General features: G+C 36.8%; 1 protein-coding gene across 2 annotated transcripts in view; it reads right to left on the reverse strand.

Annotated features, from left to right (window-relative positions):
• Positions 1-3,385: 3,385 nt before the first annotated feature.
• Positions 3,386-20,428, reverse strand: part of LOC117101823 — a 23,048-nt gene continuing 6,005 nt past the window's right edge. Inside the window, exons 2-6 of one of the 2 annotated variants that reach the window (XM_033241916.1) lie at positions 19,995-20,063; positions 18,702-19,574; positions 9,364-9,451; positions 6,740-6,812; positions 3,386-5,697 (exon numbers count right to left, since the gene is read on the reverse strand). In XM_033241916.1, the coding sequence (XP_033097807.1) occupies positions 4,453-5,697; positions 6,740-6,812; positions 9,364-9,451; positions 18,702-19,548 (2,253 nt within the window). In that variant the 5' untranslated portion in view covers positions 19,549-19,574; positions 19,995-20,063 and the 3' untranslated portion in view covers positions 3,386-4,452. Of the gene's footprint in view, positions 5,698-6,739; positions 6,813-9,363; positions 9,452-18,701; positions 19,575-19,919; positions 20,064-20,428 lie in introns of both variants that reach the window. The other variant, XM_033241917.1, reaches the window with a different exon arrangement.

A 20,428-nucleotide genomic window follows, 5' to 3' on the forward strand; every position in this document is an offset into this window, starting at 1 on the left:
TCACGCACCAGAAACGAAAGCATATAGGCCTATATACTACATACATATATAATGATATGTATATAGGCCTACTAATAAATCAGTCATGTTGAAACAAGTACATGAAATTATATAGAAATCATGTGTGTATGTAGGTCTATATAGTTTAGATTCTGGTATGTTAGGACAAACGCCTAATTAAGTGGGTGTTTATCTGAAGGAGAAACCATAGTGGTAGAAACATCTACCACAAACAGGATGTAGCGAAATCTTCCATATATATACATACAATTATTGTTATAGCATGATAGTCGGATGCATGTTTATATGATTGAGTAGGTGTATCGGATTATTTCTCTACATGCCTTGGATATTATATAATTAGGCCTACGTAATAAATTCTTCAAGTTTTCTTTTGTTGCAGCTGTTCCGCTATTTCATATCAATTACGTTATAATTGAATTCTCTAATAGTGCATTATAATAGTCGGCTATCGGATAATCCTTTGTTATGAATGATATGATTACTTTAGGTGACTTAATGGCGTAACACTTGTGAAAGACCTAAATGATGATTGTCGAAGAATTATTGATTTTGTTTTCAATGGCAATTTGCATAAATTAACATATTAATCCACAGTCAGAAGTATTAATTTTATTTCGCTATTGATTTAAGATCTGAAAAAATCTTCTCATGGATAGCCTGTATCAATCTATATTACAGCTTGGTGGTGATGAAAATTATGATGAAGATGATGGTCAGGTGATGGTGAAAAGATGATGATGCTGTGATGATGATGGTGATGATTATGACTACGGCGGCGGCAGTGATGGAAAGTGTGTTCATGGTGACAATGCCCATTGCAGAAGAACCTAAATACATTTCGTTAAATTACGGAAACTAAACCAGATCTATAACATCTAATATATCTCCCAAAATATGTTCCTAACTTTCAACTATAACCACCCCAACCCCCCGAAGAATAATTTCGCAAAATTTAAATATATTATTAAAACGTATTGCAAGAATTGTTATTTTAACAATATTTTAAAGCAAACAACTTTTCTAGACGACTACGTCACTTGGGCTCTTGCATAAGCTCCGTAACAAACCCAATCGCCGATGAGATTACTCCTGCGTTACGATTCAATGCACCTAAAGGCCTGTTTATACTTAAACGATAACGATAACGATAAAAAAGCTGAAAAGCAATTGTTCATATAAAAAATAATAGAAATAAGTGAAGTTTTTACACTAGAACGATTCGATAACGATTTATCAGTTATGCGATAACAACATATTTTCACAAATCAAATCAGATGACTTCATAATCATGGAAAAAACATTAAAATCGTAGTAGTAGTTATCGAATCGTCCTAGTGTAGAAACTTCTCTTATTTCTTTTGTTTTCTATTATGAACAATGGTTTTTTTTTAAAGCTTTTTTATCGTTATTGTTATCGTTGAAATATAAACAGGCCTTTAGTTGCGTGATCCCGCCTCCCGAGACCCACGCGTAAAACGCATTCCAGTGTAAACGAGAGCGTGACTTTATGTTTATATTCTACATGATGAATGTGTTAGCTTCATTGCAGAATCAAGATCCATACTGATTCCGTGTAACCTTGTCCTCTAAAGTTCAAAATGTACAATTAAAAATGGGGAAATCACTCATGCAGATAATTGATATAGAAAAGTCATTAATAAATTGTTTATTAGTTGAGGATCCACCATATTGTACTCATTATTGCAATGTACATAGTGTCCATACAATATATTATTAGGGTACCTTCTCAAATTGCCGGCTACATCGATTATGAGCACTGATTGAGCATATCCTTAGACTGATTTTCCACCAGCCGATGATGATACTGTATTTATGGTAACACACAGCTAAATGCGTCAGTTTTCATCATATTTTCTTTTGAACCTTTTTTTGGCTATTCATATCTGTTTCAAAATTGACTTTCTTGTCGATGAGTACAAACTCTCTTGCTATGATCCCTCTCAGAATTTTATTTAGCTCTCTCGATGACCTTGTCAACTTGAATGTTTCACAAATAATCTCAAATGGGATAATACATAATAATTCGCTTTTGAAACACAGGTATAGATAAGTTAATATTTTTTGTTTATTTCAACTTGTTCTACAGCGAGAAGTCCGCCACTTACAGAATTCTAACTCAAAAAAAAAAGAAAGACAACAATACAAACCAAGTTATGGTCTATAAACACAGAGGTCGATTTTACTCCTAACTTGATCACAAAATTAAATTATCTAAAGCATGGCTTTCCATAAAATACTTCACCCACTAACAGCTGCCGGTAGCGATTTTATGCAAATTGGGCAGGTTGAATTTGGTTCCGCTTCCCTGACAGGGCTAGGCCTGTCGGAAACAAGTCTGAGCTCCCACAATTAGGTTGGCTACACAATTTAGTGATTGCAATGCAAGCGACAATGTAGCGATTTAATGGAAACTCAGCTTAAAAAGTCTTTTTTGAGACTGACCAGAAACTTTAAATTTATTTTAAAGCTTTTGTATACTATATATACAATGTTTGAAGCATTCTGTAAAATTGTGCAATGGAAACGAACTGAGTTAACCAGACGAGTAATGATGAATTGAAAGCAGGAAAACAATAGAACCAACAGATTCCCTTAGCCAGTTTCTATAAAACATGTAAGGAAAATTATCTGTTTTATTAAACCAGTTAATAAAAACAATACAGATAATTTTCCATCTGTACTTTATGGAATCAGACGGAATTCTTTAAGAATATTTCATAAAATACCGGTACCTTAGCTGTACGCTATCACCGACAGCTGTCGTTTAAGCTGGTTGGTCGGTTGAAACGGGGAACCTTCCCGATTCCGACGGGAACAGCTATGCAGTTATGGAAACCAGGAATAAAACGTCTGTTGTGTGCCAGCAAAAAAATCTGACAAGTCATTATAGTTTAAAATGAAAACGAAGAAAACGTGAAATATTTTATCAGTGAAAATTATTAATGTAAAAACCTGCTTTTCAAAAATGTTATCATGAAGAAACTTTTTTAAAGGTGAAATGTGCGCAATTATGCATTTCATATAAGCCATGATGATGCCATTAAAGTTGGTGGAGAACTGTGATGACACGTCTCGGGAGGGCTGTTGATGACGCGCGTCGACGCACAAAAAGCGCCCTTCATGCATTTCTTGTTGCCCGAGAGTGTCAAAAATGGTTGATAGCACATTCATATTACTCATGCTCCGATGCATTTTGCAGTTTTAAAATGATGAATAGACGTTAATAAATCTGATTATAACATAGTACGTCTTAACATTATTATACAACGATAAATTATATAATAATATTGCACAGTGGACCGATACGATTAGAAAATTGAAAGCACTAGAGTAAACCAAATGCGTCACAGGTAAGCAGTTTTATAATACCAAAATATTGTCTATTATATTTAAGTACAGTATATAAGTTTAGTCAACCAATACGAAAAACATATTTAAGATGACAAAAGAATTATTGACGATATAAATATTCCGTCACTTTCAACCTTAATGACATGGGATTCTCTACTGCAATGAACATAAATCGTGTTAAGGGAAAGTTACCACCTAATAAATGAAAGTAAAATAATAGACAGACATAGAGACACAGACCGACTGGGCCAACCTCATAAACGTGTTAGTTACTACCGGCAGGCAGGGGTGGTGCCAGGATTTGCCCGACGAGGGGTGACAGGTCCCCGTCTGGAGAGGGGGGCTGATGCAGTGGCGTAACGCCTGTGCTCTCGTGCGGCGGTCCGCAGGGCCTCAGACCCCTAGGGCCCCCGAAGGTAGCCCTACCCATCGGGTCCTCGATCTAATACCCTTACCCAAACGGGCTTTGTAGATACATAACAGAATAATGTGTCTCAGATCGACTGTAAGAAATATATATTACATCCAGTGGCGGATTAAAGGGGCCCTGTCGGCCCGGATCCCACCTAAAGATAAAAGAAAAATAATACTCATATTTTAAGTCTTTGTGTGCCATTTCCGGCCATTTAGAGGTGCCATAATCATGATTTTTTTTTGGTATGGGTCTGTGAAAAATTCCTAACTCTCTATTTTAAATACTTTGCTCTGCAACTGAAATCATATTTTTTGCCGTTTAAAAAACAATCTAGAATGCAATGACAAATATTAGAAAAATGAGCACATCTAATTCCACAATCGAATTGCCGCCCACCTCCCCACCAGACGACAACGCAGTGGGCGTGGTCGGGCATCACTCAAAATCCATTGAAAGTTGTCCCCAAAAAATATGACAGTTTATGGCTTTCAGGCTTATTTGGTAGAAAATACATAATCCGTAACTTTGTTTTCTCCTTGACGAATTGTGTTTTTTTCTCCCCGACGGGAGTGGGGGGGGGGCATGCCTCCCATAGCGGCGCCACTGCCGGCGGCAGGCATAATTGTCTATATTTATTTCTGTCACAAATCTATATTTTCTGTTTTACGTTGAAATGCTATACAATCATCGTTATCAAAGTTAGGAAGACACTCAGCTAAATAGATGGGTCCCAAGAAATCAAGCTCAAACTCTGAACGTGGACGCAATACTAACACATCGTCTTCGTACACCCAGCGCATTGGAGACAAGGTTACCGGTGCGTAAGTTGTTTGCGTCGTCGCGTCACGCGCTTTCTGGCAACATTCCCAGTGATCTTGTGGTTTTGGTCTCTGGTTACAACTGCTATAGGACCTGTGAGCTACTGAATAATTTTGATCATTTTCGTACTTGAAAGTGTCACTGATTGACGACGTCAGAGGCGTTTTAGAATTCTGATCGTCAGAAGGCGTTTCATTTCCGCCGGTTTCACTAGACGATTGGTCGGCATCTGAAACCTCACTTGGCCGGACGATTGGAGAATTCGGTGAACGACGACGCTTGCTTCCACGTCTAGGGGCGCGTTCACGCATGCAAGAGGTTTTCAGAAAGTTTAGCTTATCAGATTGAGAATCATCTGAATAGCTTTGGACTATATCGCTTTCAGTCATCATTGACGTCAACTCCTCTTCGATTGTCTCAGAGTTGACGCAGGGCGATCGGATGTCTTGCAGCCGGATGTTTTCAAGAAACCCTGAATCGTTCGACAATCGTCTGTCGAATTTGACAATTTTTCTGCGTTTATCACGTCGATTCCCTTTCGAATCTGACCCACTTTCTGTTTCAGAAGTCTCTAACGTCAACTCGGTGCAGCTCGGTACCGACGATTCTTTATCGTCGGACAATGTATCTGTGGCGCAAAATGTTTGTCTTATGTCAACACTTTCTTTATCTATCCTGAATTCACACCTCATAGGTACAAAATGCCCTCTAAAATGAATCTCTTCCTGAGAGTCAAAATCTAAGGCGAGGTTGTCAAACGCGTTTGCACATTTTCCAACGCAAACGTTGGAGAGAAGTTCTCTCTCTATAGTCGTGATTCGAGGGGGAGTAGCCTTTGCCTTGTCTGTATTCCTATAAGCAGCTTCCTTTGGTAACGCACCAATTTCGATTAAAGCCTCGAGCGTGCGATTACGCTTTGGTTTGTTGTTGGCGGGAGATTTTCCTTCGTTCTCTTTTTGTGTAATTGGTTTTGACCTACGTACACTTTGATTGCCAGTAGTCTTGATGTTTAAAATAGACGGCATACGGATTGTGACTGGTTTAGTTATCGAAGGCCGTTTTTTAGTCTACATAGAAAAGAAAAGAAAGTAATTATTTCACAGTTGAAACTGTAACATTTACTACTGTCGATATTATTATGTCTCCAAAGATTCAATGATAATCTTTAATTAATCAAAAGTTGACCCATAAGTGTGAATACTATATTTCATTAATTAGATTGTTTCATAAATGATTAATGAAGTTCCGCCGGAATAATCAATAAAATATCCATGACATTATGATATTACTTGTTATTTAGTGGCATTTTCATAATTGTTAATTACAGTATAGATTTCGAGCTCGCGTTCAAATGGCGATTTCAAAGTTTAAGTTTTTAATAATTAGTTTGGCTGTAAATTTTAATTGTATTGAAAAATCACAAGTACTAGACTGAAGGATACATCAGTCGATGGTCGGAAAGCCTATGTCAGTTGCGCTTAACGCCACCGTGCGACTAGACTGGGTTCCAGTCCCTAATTTTGTCTTATTCAGTGAAAATTATTTAAAATAAATAAATTTTGGCACAAATGGCGTTCCATTCGAAATTATCTAACGCTACAAAAAGTCAATAAATTTGAGACTTGTGGCAAGTCTACCGTGCGACAAGAACGAAGTGGGATTCCGCGCATTTGCTTAAGTCAATACATCAATCAGAGACGCGTGAAATCCGATACTGCATGTCACGTAAGAATCATTAGAATGAACTTAGCTATTCTGGAATGTCAGCTTGTTTATCCAAAATACTATTACCGGACTACCGTGAACCAGGCAGTGTATGAAAGATGAATAGGAAAATTGAACTAAAGTCTAATACAAGGGTCTTGGTGGCAAGCACATCGCCATGTCACGGCGTACAAGCTTGGTACACGTGACGTGACGTCATTAGGTCGATTCTGAAATGTCAGCATGTTTACCCAAAATACCATTACCGGACTACTGTGCGCTACGCAGTGTATGAAAGATAAATAGGAAAATTGAACTGAAGTCTAAAACCCATATTGGTCCATGGAGTTGAATCAGTAAATACGAAATATTAAATATTATGCATGATTTGCAATTAAGCAATACCGTTTGATTGGATCCCTTGATTCGTTCCCGTCGTCTCTCCTCTATTGCTATCCCACGTTTTTTCCACCTGTTCCTAAAACCGAAAGAAGGTATACGATATAATGATGATCATATTGTATACAACCAAAATCGTGATTATCATTATTAATTAATCATCATTAGCATTATTATGAAAATATCAAAAAATAGGTATTTCTGGTAGGAAGTACGTGTTTCTCTATACAACAACTAATGTTAAAATCGGTGAAGATATTATACATTAATGTTATAACTATGATTACAACAATGCAGCAAATACTAGTTCAATTTCAGAAATTGGGAGTTTACCACTTAAATGCAACTGCCTAATTACTGTTATGAGATTTTAGTTACATATCTTAAGTTTTTAAGAAGATCTGGGAGAGAGGGTTAACAAAGACTGAGACAGAAAGAAGTCAGCACTTTCCCGGAACAATTTGCGTTTATGCTTTGACTTAGCACCACAGTCACGATCTTTACGTTTTCGTAGACATCATGCAAAGGACCCAATGGTCCATAAGCACATTACACCGGGGTATCCTCCTACTCGCCTCGAAAGATGTAGGCCTACTGGGTTCTTTAAAGGGCACACGAGCCAATTGTGTACACTGGCCTAGGCCTACTGTTTATCATTATTCGAGAAGACTCGTTCCACCACCAGAACCAGTACCGATATTATGGCTGTAGGTTGCAGTACCCCTGCCTTAACCGCTCGGCCATTCGATCTGCCCATCATCTTTGCACTGAGGCAGATGATAGAGAGCAAGTACAGGGGGGCTCAAGCCAGCACTGTTTTTGCGCATTTAGTGTAACTGTTGGGTGTGCACCAGGGTTCATCACTCAGCTTACTAATCTTCACAATTACCATTGACTGCCAGAGAACGGGAAAGAGAAAAGAGACACCATGGGAGATGACGTTTGCAGATAATGTAGTCCTGTGTGCAGAGATGAAAGGTGGAGTGGGAGGAGAGTTCGGAACAGTGGAGAAGCTGTTTAGAGGAGATGAAGGTGAGCAAAAAGACGTATCTGTGTATGGGAGGAGCAACTACCGATGTGATGTTTCAATGAGCTACCTGAGCAGGGGCGAATTTAGGGTTGGGAGGTAAAAAAAAGAAAAAAGGAAGGAAAAAGGGAAGAAAAAGAAAAAAATGAGAGCCCAGAACGCCTCAAATGTTATTTTCGGGCATCTAGAACACAAAAATTTCGCGGATCCGGACCCCCTAGCACATTGTTGTTTCGATCGGCCCAAATTTCGGCCCCTCTTTCGCCCCCCCCCCCCTTTTAAACATCTCTGGATCCGCCCCTGCTGAGCCACTGACTTTGAATAATTGGGTTCAACCGTCCAAGAGGATGGGGGTACAGAGAAGGAGGTACAAAAGAGGATCCAGGCAGGATGGAACAGCTGGAAAAGAGTGACTGGTGTGTTGTGTAATAAAAGGGTACCATCAAGAGTGAAAGGCAATTAAAAGACCATGGTAGTACCAACAATGTTGTGTGCGATGGAGGAAGTGGCGGTAACAAATTAGCAGGAACGGTAGACAAGAATATTTGGAGGACGGCAATCTGCACCGGCAACTCCATTTAGAAGTGGGAATAAAGCCCCAAGAAGAATTATTAAGTTGGATTTTACCATATAGACCTATATATTTAAATATTATGACTGCCAATTGTGAGATGTAGCTCGATTGAGAACTCTTGCGTACACTGAAGTTAATAGTCGTCTTCTTGGTTTTTTTTTTGTTTTTGTTTTTTCAAACAGATTACTAGATTATTATTTGGATTTTGTCGACAGAAATACATCGAAATGAGGTATTGAAGAGTTTAAGCTACATTCTAGGTTATTCTTTAGCAGCTCTAGAAACACTCGGCTGATTGATTATTATCTTTATTGTATGGGCGGCCGTTAGGGCCAATATACTCTATTTCCTCTACTATATTGCCTTCACCGGAGCTTTCGAGATTACGAGATTTTGTTTTCTTTATATTTAAAAGACATTACATAAGCTATTAAACTATGACAAGGTGAACCCTAGAAAATTAACAAAGTTACGTTTAGGAATTCCTGAATTGGAAAATCAAAAGAATACATGGGAGAAAGTTATTAGAGACAAACGATTTTACAAAATTTGAAACAAAGATTATGTTGAAAATATAGGACTAATGTTACCTCTGAGCTCAAATATGAACATGCGGATTGCTGCAGCTTTATAATAATTACAAAATTACTTAGTAAGTACACTATTACATATTTTTGTAATAATATGTAAAAATACATTGATTGACAATTATACGGTAGTAAGAAACGGGGAAAAATTACAGGTGTTCAGTGCAACACTTGCTACAATGGTACATCGATGGTCCTTGAATGACGTTTATTGATATGTAAAAATATACATAGGTCTAGGCCAATATATTCCACAGTAACGATGAGCGCCAATCGTTAGTGCTTCAATTCACAACTTGAATGAGTCTAGAATTTACCACCTGCAGATATTAGGGTCTTCTATGCCTGTCGAGCTCAACACGCGTGATTACACGTGGTTGATTAAATTTCTGAGCGATTGCGCGTGTATATTACGTATGAATACATTGCCTAAGGTACTTACCCTATTCTTAGGATGAGTGCTGACAGGCCAAATATGCCGATTATAACCGACAGTGATACAATCAATATTTGGTTAGTTTTGGATTCATCTGTGGAGAAAAATCGCATAATGTAACAATGTAAACACAGAACTGAAACACAAACTAATTAATTCCTATTATTAGGTCACATTGTGACGCTATTCTACTTAGTGAACTCTCTCATTGCTTTGATTACCTCCTAATATATTCCCAAAAGAAAATTATCTTTATGCGTTCCACATCCATTAGATTATTGTAAAAGTAATAAATCATTCATTATAATTATGGAAATATGCTCATTATAACACTTTAAATGAATTATGAAGAAGAATTTGAAAAAAAAAAACATCCTTGAACAGTGGCTTATGCGTAGTTTTGACGTTAATGTATAATGTTATTATTCAGAATTGAGAGCACTACGCTAAAATTATTCAAGACTTATTTTATTGTATAGCTGTGGTGGATTACAGTATGTTTTATGTTATATTTAACGATACTGATCCATCAGTCAATGTTGATCATTTTGCGTTCTTTTTTTGAACAAGGAGGTTATTTAAAATCGAGGCCCGAGAGGTTTTGTCATGAAAGAAATGGTTTGGAACCGAGTATCAACAGCTTGTAGGTTTTTATAATTATTAATTATTATTTTTATGATTAGTTTCGCTCATAGCTGTCAATATTTCTGCGGATCGTCTGCACTTTTCCCGTGCACAACAGACATGCGATATATTTCATCCGATTTTAACGACGTTATATGAAGAAGCAATTAACGCTTTTACAGTCCTTTGGTGTTGAATTTCATTCAAATTGATATTCATAAAGATCATTCTGGTATACATTTAGAATCACCTTATGTTAGTGTGTTTTTGCTACTGTATGTTAATTTTAGATACATGTCGCATCAAAAGATAAGTGGTATTCACGAGCTGACATCACAATAAATTTGGAACACGAATCAAACAGCGGTGGATTTAGAGGGTGCGTAAGGGGAGTACATCCCCTATATTTTTTGTGAAGAAAATGTTTTGTAAAGCTTATCAGAAAATTACCATGCTAAATAGTAAAAATCAATCAAATGCATCCTCAAATTAATGAAGCTGTTAGTGGTTTAACAGAGATTTGCCACTTTCACCCCCACAGGCTCTTCCCTGAAACTCTCACTCAGATCGCACATACACATTTCTGGTTGGATCCACCCCTGACAAATATATAATATTAGCAATGAAAATAACAATAATAATAACTATATTCATCATCATTCTCATCATATATTATCTATTGTCTTACACGTCCTGTTTAAACATTTGCTCCCATGTTGGCTATATAGGCTCAATCAGCACTGATATTACGCATAGTCATTATTATTACATAATACGCGCTAAGGCTTGTTTAATACTTGCTTTATTTCACACATAGCAGCTAACTGTTAGCAGGATCCAGATTACAAACATACGCGCTCACCCGTGCGTCCATACAAGAAAATCCCGATCCGGATAACAGAAAGATGACGGTGGGATCACTGTTCTATATAGTGTTAAGAGATAAAATCAGCATTCAAGGTAGAAACAACATCAACAACAGAGTAAATAAAAACACTGTACTATCATTGCATTCAGTCTCTAATTCATAATCGCTTTTACATTGCAATTATGTGAATGGATATGTACAATTATATTTTGTTTTTAATCAGTCAATGACGTTATCTTTATTTTGCAGATAATGTTTCTCGGAAGTAGATTTGCATGCAAATAATCGCAACAATCGCCGCATTTGTTTTCATTCATAATTAGTAATGACGTATTTATCGCACGTAATCCGTATATGTAAATTAGGCTACGCGCTAAATCATGCAAGTCAATGATGATCAGGATAATATAATGTGAGCCAGTAATCTAAACTAGTTATGAGTTTAACTAGATTTTTCTACCACGTCACGACACAAACCAAAGGTATTAGTGTTTTTGATAACTGACATATAATGGACAAAAAGCTTCTAATATCAATCAGTTAGTACAATAAAAGGATGCAAAGAAGCGTATCTCCATCTCGTGTACGATGCGTTCAACACAATTTAAAATGCACTCACAGGCCTTCTGAACGTGTTCACAAATTTACGAGAGTTTCGAAACGAAAGCGGTATAATTTACGTATGTGATTAAAACGATTACTGGAGTAATGTTGTTTAAAGTAGATAGTCTGGCGTATACGCATCTTTTGCATCATCCCACCTACAATTACTGTATTACATACGATTTTAGCCTTAAATGCCACTTTATGAATGTGTTACTACGTACAGCATTAATTACACTATCAGTTATGGTGTTATTTCCTTAATATAAGCTGTGTAAGTACGCGGAACTGTAGTCGTCGTTGTGCAGTAGAATAAAAAAAAAAAAACAACATCGAGAGAATTTGGTTTAGATTATTTTAAAGAGAAGTTTGGTATTCTAGTCTCATCATGAATGTTGGTTATGATGCAATAGTTTTATCATAATGCAGATTCTAATCCATCAAATATGTTAATCAATTGTAATGATCAAAATATAAAAAAAAACACAGAATATTACACATCGTGAAACACTTGACAAGGTCAATATAGACCTACTAAATAAAGCATTTTGTATAGGGTGGAGGAACAGAGAGAAGCTTGTGAATTTTTTAGCATCAATATATGGTAGTTTGTTGGACATTCTGTCCACACAAACCACATCCAAATTAAAAAAGGCCTTTAAAACAAAATCAAAATGATCATATATTTATTTTATTTTGATTTCACAACCAGATCCAACTGCCAATGACCAATTAATTACAGGTTGCCTTATAGGGAATACAGGTTAACAGTGATGAATACAAGCACCAAGAAAAACTAGAAAACCATGATATCGAGATGCCATTTGCCAGGAAGCTAAGCAACAGATTTGGAATTACAGGATTTCCAACAGAAAATAGAAAAATGAGTATACACACAGAGTGTACATAAACATAACTAACTAACTATGCAATGACAGACTAAAATGATCAACGGTCGCAAGTTACAGATATGGTTAAGTATCAAAGAAGCGAAATGAGGTGGAAAGAAATTTTTATGACACAGTTAACTTACTTAGAACAGACACGGAACTTCAATCTGAAAACGTAAGGAATATTCGATGAAACATGGGAACAGGAATTCACCCGAATCCAATGGAAAGGGGGAGTTATTATCAGATATAACAGAATGGAGGCTTCGGGTGTGTTGAAATCAACGAGAAATTACTTTACTACCAATAACGTTCAAATCCTAACAAAATTGAACACTCTTTGGAAGATTAATGGTAATTCAAAAAATAACAAACATCATAAGAGAAGCTGACGTTGAGAACGATCTAAGACAGCCACCATAGAAAGACAGTAAGATGACACTGACATCGCAACCAGAGGAAAGAACCAGAGGAGCCTGAGAAAGAGAGGTCCACAGAGACAACCTGGAAAAGGACAACAAGGAAAGATCAGCGGCATGGACGTCGTGAAAGCCAGCAGAAGAAAGGCCAGAAACCGGGACAAACGGCAAGTGTACGTTATGAGCATATTTGCCACATGCCACGAAAAGAATAGGTGAGGCATGATTGATCAGCAGGAAAAATAATATAAGTGGGTAATATTCTCAGAGGTTCGAACAACGTACTGTAATAGGCCAGCAAATAAAGACGCTACCGTTTACGCGTGCTAAGACAATCATTATATCAACATACGGAATCTGCGTGGGCGTCTTATTAGATTTGTAATCAATATATCAAAATACTTTAAACAATACATCAATCAAGTTTCGTTTGATTTGTAATAATTTCAGGTACGCGAGCATTGTTAGTTTTATGACGTTGATAATCTGTCGGGATTTGATATTTATAATTATTTGACGTGATGGCTGCACAACATAGCACAACAGCAATGTCTTCATAATACCCTTTTAAGCTTACTTTCATCCTTGGAATAATTCAATGGCAAATAGTATGATTCTCAGAAAGCCAATTACCCCCTAACAGCAATTATGATGGGTAACACTACTTTTCATACAACTTAAGGCTATGCTTGATACGATTACAACATCAGGTTTGTATTCGACTAACCCATATAATAATGCCAGCTATTGGGCTACACAAACAAGCTTAGCCGATTTTTAGGTAAGATAGATCCTTTACAGGCCTACGATATCACGTTAAGCACGCCGGCATCAACAATAACAACAAGAATAATGATGATAATAATTAATAATAAATAGTAATAATAACAGAAATAATTTTATATTTATAATAATTAAATGTTTATAATACTTCAATTACGATTACAATATTTAATAATAATGTTATAATCGCAACTCGAGCTGGTTTATAGCGTTTGCTGATGCACAGAATTTGTTTTCTTAAAAGTTTTATAATGTATATATGTAATATTTTATATTTACAACGATGATGAACCATCTAGCCCAGCTGAGTAACCATGACCCTCGATAATGAATGAAGTCATGCCCACTATCCACCCAGTTACTAATGAATGCAAATGTGGCCAAGTTGTTGTGCTGTTTGCTTGTGCTGTATTTTATGCATCTCAGCAGTGACTGGCATAGGAAATACCCGGCTCAATCCACGGACGATCCTGAAACTCGGATCATTATCGCCACGTGATGGGCAAGCTAAAAATTAATTATTATCCTTTGTTTTTTTCGCAGACGGCTCTATTAACTTAAAAGCCTAAATGTTTTAAATAAACTAGTAATATTCTTCCTGAATTTAAAACACCCTTTGAGTGCGTCTGTTTAGCATACACATAGACGACAGATTAGCAGAACTTTCACACCCAAGATCTTTGAAAAATTATTGCAAGAAATGTCAGTACCATATACAAAAACATTTGTACAATGGTACACAAAACTTTAAACGAAGAAAACAACAGCTGCCATGACTGCATTTAATCATCACATACTCACTAGCAACTAGCAATAAAATCTCACTTATACAAATTCGTTTCTTCTGCATTTAAAAACATGTTCGGGTATAACAGCTAGATTTGGACTATAACAAAAGAAATAGTAAATGAAATCGATTGCTTGGAGCTGTTATGGAAAGTAAAGTAGCCCCACTTAAAACACAACAATTAAGGACAATATTCACCATTAGAGAAAACGTCTTTTGGATTGGACATCTTATGTGATTACCAATTGATCAGCTGAAATAGCATCTACTAATGCACAGAAAAAAATAAATAAAGAAGGCACAAGGTAATGGATAAATATTGATAACAAACCAAGAACTAGTACATACCGTAAATAGTTCGACGGACATATCAGCAACTCAACACCTTGACTAAATAATACTGAAAGCGTGTGCAGAATTGAGGGCGCCTACGCCCTCCATCCAACTTGTTCAACCGGTCGCGCCAACCGGTCTACCATAAACGTATTCGTGACAATTCATTCCCTTCAATTGCTGCCCAACTTAGGAATGGTCTGCCTAATTCTCTCTCTCAGATCTTGTGATTCGCTTAGGCAGTTCAAAGCCCATTTAAAAACACCTTTTTCAATAGTTCCTCTTTCCTTGTCGTATTTGTTTATTGTTTTGTTTGTTTTCTACTGCTTTATTGCATTAGTTAATTCTCTCTCTCAGATCTTGTGATTCGCTTAGGCAGTTCAAAGCCCATTTAAAAACATCTTTTTCAATAGTTCCTCTTTCCTTGCTTAAATCGTATTTGTTTATTGTCTTGTTTGTTTTCTACTGCTTTATTGCATTAGTTAAGTTAGCCCACTTTGCTTGGGTTTGGTTCTATGCAAATTTTACTCGGGGAATGTTTCTGACTTTTTGTGGAGTGTCACTCACAGTGCTTCGTAACTGAAAGGAAAGGCACTAAACAAGTAACAAGTACGAGTGCCATACAAGAGGGTACAAACGGAGGGGGCGGGGGTTTTAACCCATTAAAATGCTTTTTCCACACACAAAGTATACAAAATATTGTATAAGTAATACATATTTGAATACATTCAAAATTCAGAAATACACGTACCGTAACAGATGGTGAAGAAGATGGAGCATTATCACGGGTTGCCCAGAAGTAAAGATAACTGGCGATCGCACCGACAAGAAGTGGATAAATGAAACGATAGCTGAACGTAAATTATTTTACGAGATTTGCACTCTTGTGTTCAATTAAGATCGCCTGTGTTGCCGCTAATTAACGTTTAGCCTACTTGCAAGCAAGCACACAAGTCATAATGAATTATGGTTCATGAAATAGTTGTTTCGTTCACACATGCTGGTTGCACGATTTAATTCTCTGCTTGCTGTCGTCTGCTTGTCATGTTCATAATTCATAATTTACCGGCCGCTCCATCTATAGAGTCAGTCGCAAGCAGAATAGTATATAGACCTTATAGCGTAAACTTACCGGTACGTAAACACGTGTGGGGCAACGTGTGTTTATAGGACGCGCGCGTATTTCTGACACTGTACTAATTGGTCAGTTGATTAGTTTGATGGATACATCAGAAAGGTCCATTGTCTCACGGAATGAAATAGTGTTGTCGGATTAGCCGTAGCCCATTGCATTGGAGCTATGGATGTTAAGGTAATCATATTCTGATACCAAGTCCACCGTGTAATCCTGAATTACTTATTACACTACAACGACTTCGTGTTCTGACTAACCTATCATTTTGTTCTCACAACTCACACTTAAGTAGTACACTATGTAAATAAGTAATTAAAATCATTAATAAATAAATAACACTTAATAGCTTGCAGAGCGATGACGCACATATAGGCCTATATATATATATATATATATATAATCTATATATGTATATATATATATATATGTATATATATATAGATATATATATATATATATATAGAAGAAGTGGGCGTATCGTATCTCTGTTATTTGCCATGCATCAAGGACTAGTGCTGTCTAATACGCATGCGCGTATTAGGTGTTTCAATCTGATTTGAAATATGAATTTTAAAAACTATACAAAGAAAAATTTCCTACACTCAAGCTAAGGCCTTAGATTATGTTTTGGATCCTGCGGTAATACATTTCAAAAGCGGCAACTTTTCATCACTTTTCTTAATGGCATATATGCTTCACAGATGTATGTAGCAATGGGGAAGATTAGTGCTTTCAAAAGACGCACATTAGTTCGGTACTGGAGTTTCTGTTTTGAGAGTTCTTTGTAGGTCAGTGAACTTGCTTCTTGCGATGGCGAGCAGGGGCGGATTTAGTGGGGGCGGCCTGGCCCCGGGGCCCCCCTTTTTGGGAGGTAAAAAAAAAGAAAAAAAAAACGAAAGAAAGAAAAAGAAAAAAAAGATAGCCCAGAACGCCTCAAATGTTATTTTTGGGCGTTTAGAACACAACAATTTCGCGGGGGGATGCCCCCGGAACCCCTAGTACAGTGTTGTCTCGATCGATCGGCCCAAATACTTCATGTATACAAATTTGACCACTTGCTTCACAGGTTCTCCATTAAGGCTGATGTCAATTTCGTGTGGCTTTGATGAGCAGACCATAACCTTTTCCTCACGTTCATGTGTAGGTCAAACCTCATACGTTCGTTGTTTATTTCATGAAGAAGGGTTTACAGTTTTGCTGGCCTTTCTGTGACAATTGGGTGTCAGGAATAATTTGGTCCGGGACAATTTTGGCGGGCAAAATCTGTCCGCCGGACATTTTTTGGCCCGGACCAATTTTGGCGTGACAGGCCATATTCTCATCAGCTATTTCACTCTTTTTCAAGTGGAAATTCAATCATAGAGAGTGCAGCATTTTTAATAGAGTGACAGTTACGGCAGATGTGGAAAACAGACGAAGACAATCAGCGAATGTGAGAATTACATATCTTTTAAAATAAACTATAAGTCATGATTACATGTTTACTTGCTTTTCATGTAGGCTAAACGTTAATACCTAAAGCATTACCTCTTTACGTGTATCATCTGTTATGATCGGAGATCCTGTTCTGTCGGTAAGAATGCTTAAGAACAAAGCGTAGCATTCTGATTGTTCTTTCACTTCATATAGGCTTAGGTGCTGTACGAGCATGTCATTATATAGGTTGTAAAATGAATTACCTCCAATCGGATTTGAATTTCCAATAAATACCAGTTGGTTAAAGTCTCTGATTAATAGATTGATTGATTAATCGATTAATTATCAATCGATTGATAGACCAGTAGATGAACGGATGGATACATGTATAGATAGATAGATGGATGAACAGATGGTATCGACGTATATAATCGATGAAATAATTGATTAATTGATTGATTGATTGATTGACGAGTGGACGAATAGGTAGGTGCTAGGATTGATATTCCGATTAATGTATATAGTACAGTATATGGTGTGTTATACATGAACAATTAATCCAGGATAGGCAAGATTCATATGAGATTCATATAGTGAATTACAGGCTATAAAAGACCTTGCGGCATAATGCCGCATATTCTTTGATGTACGTTTCTATGCTCGCGCAAAGAACGTAATACTACTTTGCAATATTGTGTGTTTATTAATAGCGATTTCAAATTAAACTGGTCTGATATACAGCATGTATTAAGAAATTTTGAATTTCATGACAATTCCTTTTTCCTTTATATGTATTTGCTTAGTTAAGTGTGTACCTTTTTATTTACGAACGCACCGATTGACATTGAGTGCCACCGATCTAAAGGTGTAAGTTAAAATAAATAATTAAATAAATAAATATGAAATTAAAAACTACAATAAAAATCCATAATAAAAATAATAATGAAAATGTTATAATTATATAAAAAGAACAAACGCTAGAATAGTAGTAGAGTAGCCTAGAAGTAACAGTAGCAGCAACAGCAGTGGTAGTGGTAGTAGTAGCAGTTACAGTAGCAGCATCAGTAGCAGTAGTAGTAGTAGTAGCAGTGGCGTATCTAGGGGAGGGCGCGCCCCAAAATTCACAGTCAAGTAGTTAAAATCACCTAAAATCACCATATTTTGTGAATTAGCGCCCCTCACCTGATCATCGTCCCCCCCCCCCATTTCAGGACCTTTAGATACGCCACTGAGTAGTAGTAGTGGTGGTAGTAGTAGTATTAGTAGTACTTAAAATAGTAATTACCTAATTGTTGCACACATGTTCTCCCAAATCCCCAAATACTAATCACAAAAACATCGACACGAACACAATTACTACAGCAGGGTATCTTATCCTATGTTATTCCAAACTAAGTAGGCCTATCTTTACCATAGCTAATTAAAAACAAAATCACAATCACAAACATAATTGCTAATAGAAAACTTCATGTGCTAGTTTACTGACCTTGAGTTGTGTCCGTATCTGACATGGTGCCATTTATCGGTGCCGTTGTCCATTCATTAAAGTCACTTGACCCTTCCAGCCTATCTGTCGCCAAGTTCGACTCATTTTTAGGCCCAGGTATCCTTGGAATGTGTGAAGGTAAAGGTTGCGAAGATATATGACTAGAAAATTCATCAAGCGCGAAAGACGACATCGTCTGCACGACAGATGACATCATCATCTGAGTTGGGGTTGCGTGCGTGTCAGACGACCCTGAATTATGATTTTCTATGAAATTCTGAGAGTCAGTGTGCGTGTGTGTTATTATCGATTCAAATTCAGTTGTTAAGCTGAATCCAAGCATTGACACCACCTGAGGTAGGACGGGCGAAGCAGTCGCACTTATACTTGCCATTGTGTGCATTGTTGTTATTACCAACTCATTATTTTGAGTAATCGTCGAATATTGGTCGGTTAGCAACACAGCTGTCGATACTATGGTTGGCGACAATTCTGTTTTCAAAGTCAAAGTACCGCTAGTTTCTGCATCTGTTAAGGTGTAGAAGCCGTCGAGTGAAGGCGTGGAGAGTACACCATCCGTACTTTCGAATAAGCGCTCGTCATCAGACGACAACAAGCCATGCGCATGCGTCAGCGTAGTAGGTTCGGCGGCGAACATGTACGTTTTGTCCGTGGTTTGAGTAACTACCTCTATGTTTTCGTGGATTGAAACAGCAATCGTGATACCATAATCTGATGTTGAAATGTCTGGTTCGTCAACGCTGTCTCCGTCGTTGATTAACACAAAGAGCATCAGTAAGACCACAATGCGCCGAAGTGCCACGTCCCACAGACGTGGAAATTTCATTCCATGAGAGTAGTATGCCTATGGCTCTGAAATCAGTAAATAAATCAAATAATGCATAATTATTATTCATCTTCATCTGTATTAACATCATAATCATGATATGATATTATTATTATTGTTATCATCATTCATCTTATTTCATATTGTTATTATTACAATTATTATTCTCAAATGACCAAAACACATCACGAGTACAGTATATCTAAGCAGAATCTAAATCTTTCAGTTAACCAGTATTAAATCAATTCAGTACAATATGCAATATTAATAGATATGCTTATTTATGGTTATAATAGTTCATGAAAAGCTCTTAATTCCCCGATATTCCCACTGACGATTCTGCAGTTCCCAATTTATCTAATTATGCTTACGTCATACGCGCTGTTAATTTAAGATCAGTATGAGAGTTCCGGCTTGTTGTGGTAGCAAAGTAAATGACTGCTTACGGTATATTTAAGTAAGACCATCCGTCTTCATTCCACTGTCATACCTGCCTGCTGTTACAAGGTGTGAATCTGAAAATATGTAAAATGAACAGTAAATAGTAGTTCTGCTTTGAACGGCCTTGAAACATGTACATTACTCTATTGTGTGTATCACAATTCAAATGCAAAATACTAGAAAACAACAATACTGTGGAAAATAGTGGTTGAATCGGGGCGGGTAGAGATACAAAATTGATATTCAGTCTGTGTGTATGTTATGATATCGAATAAACCAATGATTTTATTCAATGTACGATATACGATATATCAAAAATAAACGGTAAATTAATACCGTACCGGGTATATTGTTTTTTTAAATATATAAGCAATTTTTTTCACACACTTAGAAATTTCAGTTTCTTTAACGTCTAAAATATATTTAGGCTGTCTCTTAT

Source organism: Anneissia japonica, unplaced genomic scaffold (genome assembly GCF_011630105.1).
Source record: "Anneissia japonica isolate Jap-2015-1 unplaced genomic scaffold, ASM1163010v1 scaffold4988_len2956909_cov206, whole genome shotgun sequence".
Classification (NCBI taxonomy): domain Eukaryota; kingdom Metazoa; phylum Echinodermata; class Crinoidea; order Comatulida; family Comatulidae; genus Anneissia; species Anneissia japonica.